General features: G+C 40.0%; 1 protein-coding gene across 3 annotated transcripts in view; it reads left to right on the forward strand.

Annotated features, from left to right (window-relative positions):
- Uvrag (UV radiation resistance associated) overlaps window positions 1-17,165 on the forward strand; it is a 300,747-nt gene that overhangs the window by 263,084 nt on the left and 20,498 nt on the right. For all 3 annotated transcript variants that reach the window (XM_090348443.1, XM_090348440.1, XM_090348441.1), the window contains one exon: window positions 11,351-11,442. In XM_090348443.1, coding sequence (XP_090204569.1) covers window positions 11,351-11,442 — 92 coding nt within the window. The remainder of the gene's footprint in view (window positions 1-11,350; window positions 11,443-17,165) is intronic.

Raw genomic sequence — 17,165 nt, forward strand, 5'->3', positions numbered from 1 at the left:
TAGAGGAGGAGCTGGGTGCAGGGGTTTACCCTTGTAATCCCAGCTACTTTAGAGGTGGAGATTGGGAAGATCATGACTCGAAGCCAACCCAGATACCAAAAAATGAGCAAGACCTCCATCTCAACCGACAAGATGGGCATGGTGGAATGCATCCCATGGTCCCAGGAAGCCATAGGTAGGAGGGTTGGGGGTCTGAGGCCAGACCTCAATGGCAAGACAAAGGCATTAGACCATTCCTGAAAATAGAGTTCTTGAGTTCAAACCCTAGTGCTAGGGAGACAAATTTATGTCTCTGTAATATATTTGACATAAAGAACATAGCTAGAATGCTATAGAAGCAGTGCTAACAGTTATAGGCTTGAAATCAGACCAGAGTTTGAGTATCATCTTGCCTTGGACAGTTGTTTAACTTAAGGACTTGTGTAACACTCTGAACCTCAGTGTTGTCATCTGCAAAGCAAAGTGGCAATGCTTTAAAGGCTTTATAAATGGTAAATAGACAAAATATTAAAGATAGGCATATGGAAGCATTTCTCTCCCTCTTTTTTGCAAAGGCACTAACCTCACCACAACTGCCCCACACTCAAGACATAATTAGTTCTTGAATGCTACATCTCCGATTACCATCGCAAAGTAGACCAGGGGATTCACCTTAGAAATATGGGAGAGCCCAAACATTCAAGCCACATTGGCCAGAAAAGAATGAGGAATGATATTCCAGGAGTAGTATGACATGGTAAACTGTGTCAAAAGAAGTCTGAGGCTTCTTTCAGGAGTGGCAAGTTCTACTAGATGTTTCATTGTAGAGCCATAATGGGGTGCAATGTCTTGGCATGGCAACTTGGGAAAACAATTGATATTCTTACATATTGGACCACTCAAAGAGGCACAGACAAAACAAAGACTCATTGGGGAATCAGGAATCCCTCTCCGTGGAAATTTCCTTAGTGAGGCTTTGTAACAGCTTAATCTGATGGAGAATGAAAATGTAATGGAACTTATTGATAAGCCTGGAAATTCTGGTTATTCTAGACAAATTAAAAGCATAAAGGGTTTAAGAGAAGGAGATCGATATCTTCACATATGAAAGATGGAGGAGGGCTGTAAAGTTAAACTGATGAGGTACTGAATTAATAAAAATGGTTATAGATCAGAAAGGGAAGATTTTTAGCTCATGAGAGACTGCTGTCAAACAATGGGTTGAGAAAGGTGGGGTAAATTAAGTCAGTAAGTCATCGCACAATAATGTGTGCATGCCAAAGCTCGGTAATTGTCAGGATGCTGCAGAGCAGAGAAATCACCAAAGTGCTCTACTCCAGATGATCTGAGTCTAAGCAGATCCCTTTTGAGTCTTGCTTAAGCTCTCCTGTCCCAGCTGCTACTTCTCTAGTCACCTGCATTGCTTCCTCCAAGCTCCTGGCTAATGTTCCTTCTTGCTTCTGGGTATTTGCACCTGCAGTGTCCTCACTGAAGAATACTATTTCTCTGTCCTCTCAGGCTTCCATCTCTCTCTGAGACTTGGTTAGTCCTTCATCTGGGTTCCTAGAATTTTCTTTAATCTGATCTTGTTTTGCACATAACTAGGCTTCTGATCTTTCAATACCTTTTCATAATGGGAAAAAATAGGAACAGCGCTCTCTCTCTCTCTCTCTCTCTCTCTCTCTCTCTCTCTCTCTCTCTCTCTCTCTTTCTCTCTCTCTCTCTCTTCTCCCCCTCCCGCTCTCTCCCGCTCTCCCGCTCTCTCCTGCTCTCTCCCTCTCTCTCCCTCTCTCTCCCTCTCTCTCCCTCTCTCTCCCTCTTGCCAGTTCTAGGGCTTGAACTCAGGACCTGGGCACTTTCCTTGAGCTTTCTCAAGGCTAGCGTTCTGCCAGTTGAGCCACAGCACCACCTGGCTTTTTTGTGTGTATGTAATACCGAGGAATTGAACCCAGGGCTTTATGCATGCTAGGCAAGCACTCTACCTGTAGACCACACTCCCAGCCCCAGGAACTGCCTATTCTTATCCTTGTAACTGAGTCCATAGCCTTGCTGTTGACTGAAAGAACTGCTTATCTTATTTGTGCCTTCATGGGACTAAAGGCAGAACAACTAGCTTTGTGGTTTAGCATAGCTGCCTTGATATGGCTAATTTAAGTTGTTTGAAACATGAATGTGAATATCATATTTGCTAAAATACACACACCAAAATATATAATATATATTATTTATTTATATCATATACAGTTGAGCCTCAGCACCACTTCTGGCTTTTCTTCTATGTATGTGGTACCGAGGAATCAAACCCTGGTCTTTGTGCATGCTAGGCAAGCACTCTACCACTAGGCCAAATTCTTGGCCGTTTATCATCCTTTTTGATGGAAACTAACAATCTGACTGGCTTTGTTAAGTTTCTTATGATTAAATGAATAAAAATATGGCCTTAAAATACTATATCAACGAAGATTTTAAAAACTGTGTTTTTATTAAAACTAGAAAACAGATTCCAAAACCTAGTTTATTTTGATGAAGGCTGGGGTGAATTAAGTCTGTAAGTCATCACACAATAATGTGTGCATGCTGAAGCTAACATAGAAAATACACACATTAGTTTATAGAGAAATGTCATCCTTGTAATATGTAAGAATAGGGTCTGAGTTTCTACTGATAAGACCTTCTGTAATGGGATAGTAACATTTTCTTAGGAATCTTGCCTTTTTTATGTTCATTTCTAGGTTTTTTTTATCTGTTGATAGTTATACTAGTACTACATAATCTAATTCATTGCTATTTATATAAAAGAATACTATTTTAATATTTTACTGAATTATAGTTTATGATAAGCTTCTTATTTTGCTGTGATATTTTGCTCAATAATTTATAAAAATGATCACCCAGTCTATTTCTATTTCAATTTCAACTCAAATGGCCTTTAACTTTTTCCCTTACCTAACAAGTATTGTCTAATTAATATTAACTGATAATAATAGTAGTGAATGTCTCTGTCTTTGAACTCTCTCCATTGTGCCTAATGCATGGTAGATACAAAAATATTTATTCAGGGGCCAGGAGTTTGGCCTAGTGGTAGAGTGCTTGCCTAGCATGCACCAAGACCCGGGTTCAATTCCTCGGCACCACATACATAGAAGAAAAGCTGGAAATGGTGCTGAGGTTCAAGTGGTAGAGCTCTAGCCTTGAGAAAGTCCAAGGACAGTGCTCAGGCCCTGAGCTCTAGCCCAGGATTGGCAGGGAAAAAAAATGTTTATTCAAAGTGTTGAATGAAGTTCTAGAATCTCCCCACATCTAAATATTATTTGTTCATAAAGGAACTACTCAAACTTGCTCCCATGAATTCCCCCTCTTATCTTCAGAAGTAATTTCCAAATGTATTAGTTTGCTCTGCTTCATACCAAGTTGTCACAAATTTAGCAGCTTAAACATCTCTCATTTTTATCTCAAGTTCTGTGGTTGTCAGTCTGGGAAGATTCTGCTGATTTCTCTGCTTAGGGTTACAAGGGCCAAAATCAAGGTGACGGCCAGGCTTGTCTCTTGTCTGGATGCTCTTAGGAATAATCCACTCCCAAATTCATTGGAATTGTTGGCAGAATTCATTTCCTTTCAACTATAGGTCTGAGGTTCCCATTTGTTTACTAGCTTTCAGCCAGGGCCACTTTTTGGCCCTAGCAGCCATCCATATATATATATATTTTTTTTTTTTTTTCTGTCTGTCATGGGGCTTGGACTCTGGGCCTGGGCACTGTCCCCGAGCAGTTCAGCTCAAGGCTACCGCCCTACCCCTGGAGCCACAGCCCCGCTTCCCATTTTCTAGTGATTAATTAGAAAAAGAGTCTCATGTTCTTTAGTGCCTGAGCTGGCTTTGAACTGTGCTCTTCAGATCTCAGCCTCTTTAGTAGGTAGTATTACAGGCATGAGCCACCATGCCCCGCACATCCATATTCTTGTTTAGTACTCTTCAAGCCCTTCTTCTACTTCAAATCTCTGATTTTTTGCTATCAGGCAGAGAAAACTGTACTTTTGAAGGGGTTTATATGATGAGGCACACCCAGTTAATCTGTATCTACTATAAACATAAAATTATCATAGGAGTATTACCAAAAGGGAAATAATGACCTTTTAAAACGTTATACTTAGTCCTTATAGAAGGCTATGCTCTCCTTGTAGGTTCACTTAATTATCATTCCATTAATAGATAACCTCCTTCAAGGTAGTATTCATAGCTTAATTGTTTGTTTGTTTGTTTGTTTTGCCAGTCCTGGGACTTGAACTCAGTGCCTGAGCACTGTCCTTGGGCTTTCTCAAGGCTAGAGCCCTACCACTTGAGCCAAGCACCATTTCTGTTTTGTTTTGTTTTTCTGTGTATGTGGTACCGAGGAATTGAACCCAGGTCTTCATGCATGTGAGGCAAGCACTGTACTACTAGGCCAAACTCCGGGCCCAGCTTAATTGTTTTATGATATCCCGTTACGCCATATATGCCTTATAAGTAGTACATACTCAGTATGGCTATGATTTGATGAGTTGCCCACAAATGTCCAAGTATTAAAGATTTGGTCCTGTTGGGAGATAATAGAATCCTTAGAAGGTGGAGATTTGAGAAACATCCTTAGGAGTCCCGTGGAAGGGGATTATAGGACGCCTGCCTCTTCTTCATCATCTCTTTAGGCTCCCTGACTACTAACAAGGCCACATGCTTCCACCATGGTATGCTGCCTCAATAGAGGCAAAAGCAGTGAGCCCTCTTGATCGTACACAAGAATCTCAAGCAAATACTCTATCACTTATCAGCCTTGCCTCTAGCCCTGTGTTTTGTTTTGCTTTTATTATTATTATTTTTTTTTGCCAGTCCTGGGCTTGAGCTCAGGGCCTGAGCACTGTCCTTGGACTTTCTCAAGGCTAGAGCTCTACCACTTGAGCCTCAGCACCACTTCCGGCTTTTTTCTATGTATGTGGTACTGAGGAATCGAACCCAGGTCTTCATGCATGCTAGGCAAGCACTTTAACCACTAGGCCAAACTCCCGGCCCTGCTTTTATTATTTTTTTGAATGGGGTTTCCCTTCTTGCCCAGGCTGTCTATACTGCAGTTCTCCTGCTTACACTTCTTAAGTAGTAGAAGTGACAAGAACACATTAGCATACCTAGATTAGTCATTGAGGTGGGGGGGATCTTGTTAACTTTTTTGCCTGCCCTGGCCTCCAACCTCAATCCTCCTATTCCTAACCTCCCAACCCAAGTAGCTGGGATTGCAGGACATAAGCCGATGCACTTGGCTTCGCTCTCGTATTAATTCGATACTTGTAAATGCAGCTATCAGTATGGTAGGGAGGAGGACTGACAGACGCCTTTCCATTCTTAGACTGTAGAGCTTTTTGATTTGGTGCTCTGGCTTTAGGCCTCATGATGGCATGCCTTAGCCATTTCCAGTGTGTATGTAACAATATATCTCTATTGGAATACACTGACAAGTGTTTGTAGCTGGGGTTGGGAACATATTTAAGTTGTTCTTTGTAACAGAAGGCTCATAATCAAGTTTTTATTCTTTTCCTCAGAGATATATATTGCAGTGACTCACTAAAGGAAACAACATTATTGCTTATATTAAATATGCTTTAAGTAGTTTTTCCACATCTTTGAAAGAGTTGTATTTCTTCTGGAAAGGCAGATTTTATTTTTGACATGATGGAATCCTTTTTTTAAAGCTCATAATCTAGTTTTTCATGTCAGTGAAACCTTAGTATTTAAAAATGAATTGAGATATTGGTAACAAGAACTGCAGAGATTTTTTTACTACATAAGCCAGAGTTCTAAAGTTAAGTCTTTGATGCATATGTACATTTTTAATTTCTTATTTTTCAATTTCTCCAGACTATTTCTTTTTGTAGTCAAATTCATTGTAATCCCATCACGAAAGTGTTGATCTTTTAGTAACCTTTATTGAAGCATCATATTCATCCACATTCCCTCACGGTAACAGACGGTTTGTATCAAACATACCATGCAGCTTAGTTCAGGCTCCATATGGAACTAATAAGCATCGCAATAAGTGGCCTTGTGTGGATGAATGGAGTTTGGAAGGGTGTGGGGGGGGGGTGTGGGTGTGTGTGTTGCCCAAAGTGAATTTCTCTACTGCCAAACTTTAAATGACAAAATGATTTCTGAACCCCTAGAGTCTTTCCTGGCCTGGAAAATTTATGTGGTTAAAAAATAAAAATAAAATGGGGTACTTTGATATTAAATTAGATTTCTCAGCTCAATAGGAAGAAGAGCTCAGCATTTATTTCTCAGAAGTACCACCATGTTTAATTTTTAAATATGATCTGCAGGAATGCAAATGGTGTCACCTAGTCAGAGCAGCATTAAGCACAATGTTTGCCTGGCTTACATCCCTGCCAGAAGATGTGTAACATAGTGGTTGATCTGTCTTATTTGGTGAAACTCACAGTGGGTGTACAGTAATTTGCAATGAGACCAGCATGTGGCTTTGGGAAAATGGTGTATTTTTCTCTATAAAAAGGGGTGTGGGAGAGAAAAACAAGATAGTTAATGGAATTGACATGGCTATAGTTGTCTATTGAGGTTGATGTGTCTTTGCTCTCGTTTTTCTTTTTGCTTATTCCAGTAATTCAAAAGCCAGATCCTCCTGGCTATTGTTATATGGGGATTCTTTTTTGCTACTAGACAATACCACATGTTAATTTTTCCAAGGAAACTACTGAACATTGCTGCTCCTACTTCCCAGCTAATTTATCATCTATGTGTAGCTTTCACCCTAGTTGCCTACTAAGCATTGAATTAGACAAAAAAATTAATTGCTTCCATAGAATCCTGTACCAATCAGAAGAAAGCTGAACTTCAAACTAATTGAAACCAAAATTCCTCCTAAAACCTGCTTACACTCTGGCTGGTGGTGCAATAGGAAGTTATTACCAAAGGTGTTTATTTCAGAGACTAATTTAAGGCAGTTAGACCCTTAGCAATATTTTATTTGCCTGGGTCAAAAGCAAGGGCAGGGTCCAAGTTTAAACTTGCAGGTTTAGGAAAATGTGGAGCATGGATTTGGGTGAAGTTGAGTTAGGATTTCGTTGTGAAAAGGGAACTTCATTTTTTCAGCTGTCATTCACAGCTGCCCCTGGAATTGTTCTCTCTTATTCTCTCCTGAGAGCCCTGAAATCAGTTCTGACCATTAATAAGAAGGATAAAGAACTCTTCACGGTTCAGGGTCGAGGGCCATGGAGAGGAAGGAGTGGTGATGGGGGATTGTGGTGTGAGGCCAGCCCAGGCATAAAGGTTTACTAGACGGATTCCCAGTCAGTTGCTGGGTGCCAGCGACCTAGGTAAACCCAAATAGAACCATTGCAGTTCAGGGCAGCCCAGGCATAAAATGTCTTAAAGATGACCAACTCAGAAAGAGACTTAATGGTGCTTAAGTGTAAGCGGTAAGATACTTGCTCAGCAGGTATGAGGTCCTGAGTTCAAATCTCAGTACCACCAAAAGAGAAAAAAAAAAGTACTTTAAAGTTGGAAAACCTTTTGACTATCCCAATCAAGGAAGGAATTTGCCACATAGCCAGGCACGAAGTAGAGCTAGGTTTGCCACTCAGCTTTTCTGACCCCCACTTCATCAATCTTTCTATTTCCCTGTATAATTATTTTGAAGATACTGACATATGTCTGTTTTAGCATTTAAAGAAGTAAACCATTTTCTTAATATTTTGTTCTTTGAAGTAATTTATTTTTTCTTTGTTTTCTGAATCCCACTTCAATTAGTTAAGTAACCATTTTAGCACCAAGTTTAAGCTTAACCCAGAGGCTGTAATGATGATAGGTAGAATCTCTGTGCATTGTTAATAATACTGAATACTTACTATATGCCAGATACTGTTTTGAATGCTGTATAAACATTATCTCTTTTTTTTTCTTCAGTACTGTGGTTTGGAGCCTTGTGCTTGCTAGATAGGCACTCTACCACTTGAATTACGCCCCCAGCCTTACTTTATCTTCTTTAGGCTCTGCAAGTCAAGTAACAGCCTCATTTCATTTCCAGAGTAGATCAAGCTTCAGGAAATATGCCTCTAAAGGAAAAATGACTTGATAGATTATATGATATTGATATATATCATACACATATATTGATATCATATTGTGGCTTTGTGCAAAATTGGGACTTGAACTTGGTGACTCAAGCTCTTGTTCAGCATACTTGTTTGGTTGGCTCTTTACCACTTGAGCCATACCTCAAACTTATCTAGAGTTTCTTGGACTTTTCTGTGTGACCTAACTTGAAACGAATATCATTAGCTCTCAGCCTCCTCAAGAGCTATTTTTACAGGTATGAGCCACCCATGCTTGGCTCCAATGTGTCTTTAAGCTATAAAATCCTGTGATTAAAATACAGGGCTATACAGCAATTAAAGAATTAAAACTTGGGTGGAGGTTTGATGTTCCCACATTTTCCTTTTTTGGTTGAAGTCAAACTTGGAGAGAAACTTTCATTGTGGTCTCTGAGAAGAATTCAGCTCTAACCTTCCATTGGGGAGCCTACGGGCTAGGGGCCTGCAGTTGACTAAGCACTGGCTCAGAGACACATCACTTGGTGTTACTTTAGTATAGGCTTTTTTTTAATATTTAATATTTTTGGTATGAATCACAGGTGAAATTTTCGTGCCATGTGTAAACAATTTTACTTTTTTATTGAAACAATGAATTCAGGAATGTCATATTGAAATGTCAGCCATTTTGCTTTTATCAATGTATGGAGAAATACTTTTATATTAATACAATAAATGATGTCATTTAATATGGAGTAGATATTATAATTCAAGGTTAGCAAATCTCAGGAGGTGATTTAGGTCACCAAGCTAGATTGGAAAAAGGAAAAGAACATTTTCCTTGTCTTTCTCAAGTAATGTTACCAATTTCCTCCTCAGACTCGGGCAGATGGAAGGGTAGCATGGTTTATGAAAGTGACCCTGGCTTATTTTATCTGTGCAATGGATGCTATGGCCCTGGAGAATTTACTTCCCTTCCTCCACTTCCATTTCCCCATCTGCAGAAGGAAAGGATTGGCTTGCATAGTATCATGGTGCTTTTTTGCTTTCAGTTTCTTTGTTATTGTTAATAGCCGATACTGGGACTTGAACTCATGGCCATACATTCTTGCTTGGCTTTTTCACTCAAGGCTGGTACTCTACCACTTGAACTGTATCTCCACTTTTGGTGTTTGGTGGTTATTGGGAGATATGAGTTTCACAGAGTTTCCTGCTCAGGCTGGCTTCAAAAGGTAATTCTGCCTCCTGAGTAGCTAGGGCTATAGGTATGACCCAGCCATGCCTGACTTCACATCTTATTCTATTTCCATTTTAGAAATGAGCAGAGATTTAATATCTTACCCTTAGTCATTAGAACAGGGCTTGTTCAGTTGAAGGCTATCCTCTGAACCGTATTATTACTTAGCATCTATAAAAATATGAAGGCCAGTCGTCTGCCTCCTTGCTTGATGTGTGTATTCATTCTTCATTGTCTTCAGAGCCCATGTTGTGTTTGGGCTTAGATTCACAATACCAAAATCTCTGCTAGTTTTCAGTTACTGACAGACAGAAGTGAAGTGAGTAGTAGACTCATGCAAGAGAAAGTTACTCTTATTAGTAATTGTTCTAATTGTTTTTGTATGTGTGTGTGCCAGTACTGGGGCTTGATCTCTGGGCCTGAACATTGTCTCCAAGCTTTTTGCCCAAAACTAGAGCTCTACTACTTGAATGACCACAGCTCCATTTCCAGCTTTTTGGGGTGATTAATTGGAGATAAGAGTCTCCATAGACTTCATTGCCCAGGCTGGCTTTGAACCACAGTCCTCAGATCTCAGCCTCCTGTGTAAGATTACAGTCTTGAAATTGTTCTAATTTTGTTGTGTTTGCCACTACTATGGCTTGAATTCAGGGCCTGAAGCCTTCACTGTCTGCTTTCCTGCTTGAACTGGTGCTCTATTGCTTGAGCCACACCCTCAGCAAGCATTTTGTTACTTAATCAGAAATGGAATTTCTCCAACTTCTAAGGACCACATGTATCCAGCTCAGTAGTTTTAATTTTTAAGAAAATAGTTTGAAGTTTTACTAAGACACCCTTAATTTTAAGTATTTAAAAGTAAAACAAGAATAATGCCCATTCACGTTTGCATACCAATTCATAGCACATTTGTAAAGTGTGCTACACTAAATATATTCAATCTCATCTACACTTTATAAACCATCTTTATATGCAGTATGTGACTTGAAAAGATGTCTTTTCACAGGTATGATGTACAGTCTCTGCACACCTAAAATGTGGGTGAGCAGTGTATGCATCTGCCCATCCATTATGGTGGGATGAGGGAACAAATGGTGCTCGTGAGAAATTGCCAGCAGGTGTGGGACTAAACCCTTTGCAAGGTGTCCAAGGCATAAAAGATACCTTTTTTTAATGCCACAGAAAGAAATAGTCCCAAGAGAAGGTTATCTAGCCTTTAGTTTTCTTCCCACTGGCTGCTTAGTTCTGATTTTGAACAAAGAAAAGAGGTAGAGACTAAAGAAAAATATAGAGCCAGGTCCCCATCAAAAGTGACCTCCTGCCCAGCACCATTCTAGCTACTCAGGAGGCTGGAGTCATGTCTCAAATGTTAAAGCACCAATCAGCCAAGGAAGCAAACTAAACAATATTGAGGCCCTGAAATTAGACATCCAATACAGGCAAAAAAGGAAGAGAGTGGGGCTGGGAGCATGGCCTAGTGGTAGAGTGCTTGCCTAGCATGCTGAAGCCCTGGGTTCTATTCCTCAGTACCACATACACAGAAAAAGCCAGAAGTGGTGCTGTAGCTCAAGTGCTAGAGTGCTAGCCTTGAGAAAAGCCCAAGGACAGTGCTCAGGCCCTGAGTTCAAGCCCCAGAACTGGGGAAAATAAAAAAAGGAAGAATACTTGTTTACTGAACATTGCTTATGACAAACAGTTGGTTTCAGAGATGGGTAAAAGATGTTTCTTGCCCTTGTTTGCACGAGAACTAGTGAAACAAGGAAAGCCAGTAAAATGAAGTTATGGTTTTATGGTATGTGTGCTTGGAATTGGCATCAGCAAACCCTTAAGTGCTCTGAGAACTAAATAGAAGACTGGATGGATACCTGGGTTGTTAACATGTAGACTCCTCATTTTCAGCACACAAGGGAACAATGGATGAAGAGAAATACATCCCAACAGTGTGCTTAGTAAGGGTTCATTCATTTGCCTCTCCTCTTTCAGAGTTCAAAAAAATGTTGAGTAGTTCACTTTTCTGTATTGTTGCCTATTGTCTGCTAAAATGTCTTCTAATTCTGTTCTTCCCCTTTGCAGCTAAGATACCAACATGGACTAGGGACTCCAGACTTAAGGCAGACTCTTCCTAACCTGAAAACCTTCATGGAGCATGGACTGATGGTCAGGTGGTGAGTATCTTTGAAAATCAGAAACAAAATCTGTCATGTGGGTGGTGAACCTGAGAGATTTCCCTGTCTTCTATGTTGCTCATTGCCTGCCTTCTGGATATCCTTCTGCAACAAGGTGGAAAACTTTGCAGAGTTGAGTAGGCAATGAATCTTCAAGAGTTGCCCCACAACCCCTTTTCGTTTTTAGAAAAGGGAAGCTAGGTATCAGTGGCTCATACCTGTAATCCTAGCTACTCACAAGGATGAAGCTTGAAGGATTGAGGTTTGAAGCCAGCCCAGGCAGAAAAATCAGAAAGACTCCGTCCCCAACTGACCAGCAAAAAGATAGCCTGGCCAGACTCCAATGGCCCAAGCTTATAACCCTAGCTACCCAGGAGCCTAAGAACTGAGGATTAAGCCTCAGAGCAAGCACAAGCAAACAAATCCAAGTGACACTTACCACTGGTTAACCAACAAAAAGCTAAGCAAGAGCACAAGCTCACAGTTTAAGCCCCAGTTCCAGTGTACACACACACACAAGTTGGGTTGCAGTTCTGTTTCAAGTAATAGACTGCAAGCTGTAAGCAAACAGTCCTAGTAAGAATGTGAATCCCTGAGTTCAAGTCATAGTACTTGCAGAGAGAGAAAGAGTTCTGATCACAGAGAGAAGTGGAGCGGGGAAGGAGATGGGAAGAAAGAGATTCTGATCACAGACCTTTGTTCCCGTCTTGCTGAGTGAACTTTAAGTCCTTACTGCCTTTCTGAAACTTGATTTTCTTACTTGTAATTATTCCCTGCTCCTCTCTCTAGTTGGTTACGAGGATAAAAAAGGTATGAGATTTAAAAAAAAAAAAAACTGAGAAGGAAGGAATAAAAATTTCCCTCTGTGCTGTAAGGATTATAAGTAAGTGACATCTATGGTTGACCTTTGACATTTAAAATTTTTTTTGATCTGGTACAATCCTCAAAATGATAGGTTTCAGACATCTGGATGTAAGCAGAACTCCTTTTAACTACAGATTTTCGGTTTGGGATTTGGGGTTTTGGGTTTGGGGGGAGTTGTTTTTGTTTGGGTTTTGGGTTTTTTTGCCAGTTGTGGAGCTTGAACTCAGGGCCTAGGCACTGTCGTTGGATGCTTTTTGCTCAAGGCTGGCGCACTGCCATTTGAGCCACAGCACCACTTCTGGCTTTTCCCATGTACGTAGTACCAAGGAATCAAACCCAGGGCTTCATGCATGCTAGGTGAGCACTCTACCACTAGGCTAAACTCCCAGCCCCCAGAACTCCTTTTAAGCAAACATACAGGTTTTTTTTCAAGGATTCTACTCAGAATATGAAAATAATTATCAACATTGGGTGCTACTGTGGACCTAGGTGCCTTGAGGAATACAGCAAAGGAATCAAAGTCTAATGTGAAAAATAATGACATGAATAGTAACAAAAATGAGCCTGCAGACATTTCTTCTGCATTGTCTCTGTGGAAAACTCTGAGCTAAGCATTCTGGGAGGTGATAGCAGTACCCAGCTCCTCCCCACACTCAAGGAAGTTGTGGTCTGATGGGAATCACATAACTCAAAAGTTTCCTAACACAATTGGTAAATTACCTAAAATACAGTATGAAGTGACAACACACCACTTGATGGATCACTGAATGAAGCTTGCTCAGTACTGAGTGGCCCTGTATCACTTTCTGAAGAGACTTGTCTTTTCTCCACTGGTTGATGATGGCCCACCTCTCTCAAGTTCCGAGTTCCCTCATATACCACTCCTGTTTCCAGATCCCCTGCTCTTCTGCATCGTTTCATCTGTCTGCCCGTAGGCTGGGCTAGTACCACATTCTTAATTAATATGAGACATAACTTTTATCATTCTCCTTGAGGTTGAAAGATGCAACTCTCCTCTCCCCTGACATTTGGAACCATTTTAGAGAGAAGATACAAAAGACAGACTAGTACAATCAAAATGTCAGTTTTAGTACTGATAAAGCTGCTTGAAAAATGTGGCTTTAGATCTGTAATAAAAGGGGCTTACGAAGATATCACTCAAAATTGAACTCACTCTCACCATCACCATGTATGCCTCCGCTGAGAGCCTTAACACACTACAGAGAGTGATTGGCTGGCTCCTCTGCAGGAGGCCTGAGCCAAGATACCCTGACCCTTTTGAGCCTCTAAGTCACCAATAGAAATGTCTTCCTCTAGCTAGCAGATAGAGAGACACTCCTAAGCCAGACTCTCATAGGAAAGAAAAGGAAAATGTTTTCAGCCTTCTTCCTAACCTGCAAGGAGGAGCTCCTACTAAGTGCTTCTTCAGAACTCTTGCCTTTTCTTAAGAATGCTATTTTAGTGCCAGTGTGGTGGTTTACATGTGCAATCCCAGCTACTCAGGAGGCAGCGGTCAGGAGGATCACTGTTTGACGCCAAGTAGAATTCTTTGTTTTAATTAGCCAGATCTCATGTAAATAAGGCATGAAATCCCACTACTAAGGAAGTGTAGGTAGAAGAATTACAGTCAGAGGCCAGCTCTAGGCAAAAAATGCAAGACTTTATCCAGAAAATAATAATACAAAAAAAAAAAAACCAGACTAGAAATGTGGCCCAAGTGGTAGAGGTCCTGCTTAGCAAGTTATATATCTATAATATTATTATAATTATGTCATTGATATATTACAAATAATATAAAATCATTTGCATGATCAGGCTGCTTTATGAGTTTTCCTACTAACATGGTATCTAGCCTTTTTTTTTCTTTTTTTTTAGCATGTCTCTGAAGTTTTATAACTTTATTCACAATGATCTTTTATTAAGTCCTAGGTACCTTACAGTCTTCTCCACTATTATCAATGTTTTATTATAATATTCAACGTTTTTGTAACTACACACAGGAATACCACTGGTTTTTATTTAAAGAATAGCTTTATTAGCATTAATTATAGTAGCTTATCTTAGTGTCCCATAAATTTTCTGTGTACAGTTATAATTTCAATGACTCATGGTATTTTTCCATTTTTGCAGCTTTTCTTGCATTTTATTACAAAATAGAAGCAATAGTGATTCCTTGCCTTGCTCTTGACTCTACAAATACTAATTTTCCACCATTAATGATTATGCTTATTATAGGTCTAATAGATATCTTTTAATGGAGGCAGGTTTTTCTTTTCCCCATGTGCTGAAAGTTGGTTTTAAATCATGAATACATATATTTTAAATTTTACCAAATATTTATTCTGAATATATTGGAAGTATACTATATTTTTTCTCCTATGTATAAGACCATCTTTGTCTCTACTTGTCCTGTTACAGATTTTTCCTTACATTGCTGGAATTGTTTACTAATAGTTTAGAATGTCTAAATCTGCAGACTGAAATGAAACTAGCCAATAATTTTTCCATTAGTTAAAATCCTTGTCTGATCTTGGGTTTTGACAAAACCAAATATGCCTTATGGAATAAATAGAGCATCTTTCTCTTCTATTCTCTGAAATCATTTATGTAAGATAGGAATTATCAGTATCTTGAAAGCCTCAAAAATCTAATACTTTTCGTTTGTTGGGCCAGTGTGTTGAGTTTTAACTACTGGTTCAATTTCTGTAATGATTACAGATCTCTTTATGTTACGTTAAGTTGATGTTTAATTCCTCATTAACTCACTTCAGTCTAATTCTTTGTCATCCTGCTGAAATTTCATTTATCTAGCTGGGTGCCTATTGAGCTCAGTTGCCAAACCCAAAGTTTCCTTTTCTGTCCTAATCCTGTCAGGATTAAGCCTCCACCCTTCTTGGAACTAGTCTTTTTCTGGCTTCCACCATCCTGCCCTCTTGGCCTTCCTCCTCTGAAATGTTCTTTCTCCCCCTGACATATTTCTTTCACGCCATGTGACTGCCAAGTGTCACAGTTTTCTATATTTCCATCTTAACTTCTTGCTCTGTCTTGTGTTCCTTTTATTCATTCCTACCATCTCAAAAAGGAAAAAAAAAGAGAACAGGAAAAAAAATATGACAACAACAACAAAACAAAACAAAAAAAAAACACTATAGGCTTATGACTCCCCAAATTCTATTTCCAGTCTCCACCTCTCCTGCCAACTCTCCATCTGGACACTGCCCCTTGCAGAGTCACAGGCATCTACCCGTGCTGTCCTTCTCTTCCCATTCTCTTCTTCTCAGCACAGCCAGTCTGCCTTAGTTGTCCTGGGAAGTTATCATTGATTCTCTTCTTTATCCCTACCAAATCCAACCACATTTATTAGCAAACCATCCACATCTGCCTGCAAGGTTCATACCCATGAGAATCCTCCTGGCTGCTTCCCACCGTCTTCCACCACCCAGTCTAGACTGCCACCTTCCCCGATTTAGACAGCAGGGCCAGCACCGTTCATCTCCCTGACTCTACTCTTGTTTGATCCCCTTATTCTCCACGGGAGTACAGTGAGCTTTTTAAATTCTATGTATGGCTTAACTACTCTGTAACTTCCCTGGAAATCACATTCTGGGATAGATCTTAAGACTTTCCCCCCATGGTCTGCCTGTCCCCTGCCTAATCTGACCTCACTCTCTCTACTTGGGTGGCCATTGCTACATTGGTCTTCAATTAGTGACATGAGAGCTCTTTACTGTCCTACTGTCTAGAGTTCTTCTTACTCCTCCACTTCTGTCTCCTTATCCCACCACCTCCTCTTCCTCGTCATCCTACATCTTCCTCCTTATTCTACCACTTCATCAAGACAGAACAGTTTAAAAAAAGGCACACAGAGAAATTTTACTGGCAAAGTTAGAATATACATTCCTTTTAGCAATAGCGAAGATGGGGTTACTCAGGAGGCTGAGAACTGAGGATCAAGGTTCCAAGTCAGGACAAGCAGAAAGTCCATGAGACTTTTACATACAATTAAACATCCAAAAGCCAGAAGCTGAGCTGTGATTCAAGTGGTAGAGTACTAGCCTTGAGGACAAAACCTTGGGACAGCGTGCATGCATGTGTGAGGAATGCATATGCACACACCCACAAAATCTGGGTATGAGAACACTTATACAATTTTCCAACCCTCTTTTGAAAAGATGAACACAAAATAAAATTAGAAAAAAATATTCGTAATGATGAATAAATAACAATTTACTGAAATCTTACAGATAACGTCTTTTTTCCCATTATACCCAAAATATTTACATCAAAGTACTCCTCCTGACTACCCTTCTGTAATTTTCAGCAATTCTCAATTTTTAGATATAGAGAGATTAAAATGACTTTCTGAGCATGGTTGACTCGTGAACCTGTTACAGAAACACTAGAATTTATGTTTCCCGGCACTGATATAAAATCCATTATGCCCAGACTTACACATTTCCATTGTGCCTCTCAATAACAGCTGTGCCAAGCACATTAATAGGAGTGAACAGTAATGACCACTCTGCAAAATGCTGATGAAAACAGGCTTCTATTTTTCCATGCAAAGTACTGGGGAAAAGAACGCTATGGAATGGCTCTGAGTCAAGACCACTGCAGGAAGCCAGGCTGGAAGTTACACATCTAAACAAAGACCAAATAAGCACTTTCAGCCTCTAAGGAAATCTGAGAATTTCCGACAGCAACCATACATTGAAGAGTTAACACCCCAGTCTGTTCCTTAGGGCAAAGGGTAAAAAAACTCAGCTCCTAAGGGAGGCTCTTCACATCTTTGGGGGAAGACAACATTTCCATTTTCCACATGGTCATTTCCATTCACAGATTGCTCCCTGTGGAGGCAC

The sequence above is a fragment of the Megascapheus bottae genome, chromosome 16 (assembly GCF_031878675.1).
Source record: "Megascapheus bottae isolate mThoBot1 chromosome 16, mThoBot2.hap1, whole genome shotgun sequence".
In the NCBI taxonomy this organism is placed as follows: Eukaryota; Metazoa; Chordata; class Mammalia; order Rodentia; family Geomyidae; genus Megascapheus; species Megascapheus bottae.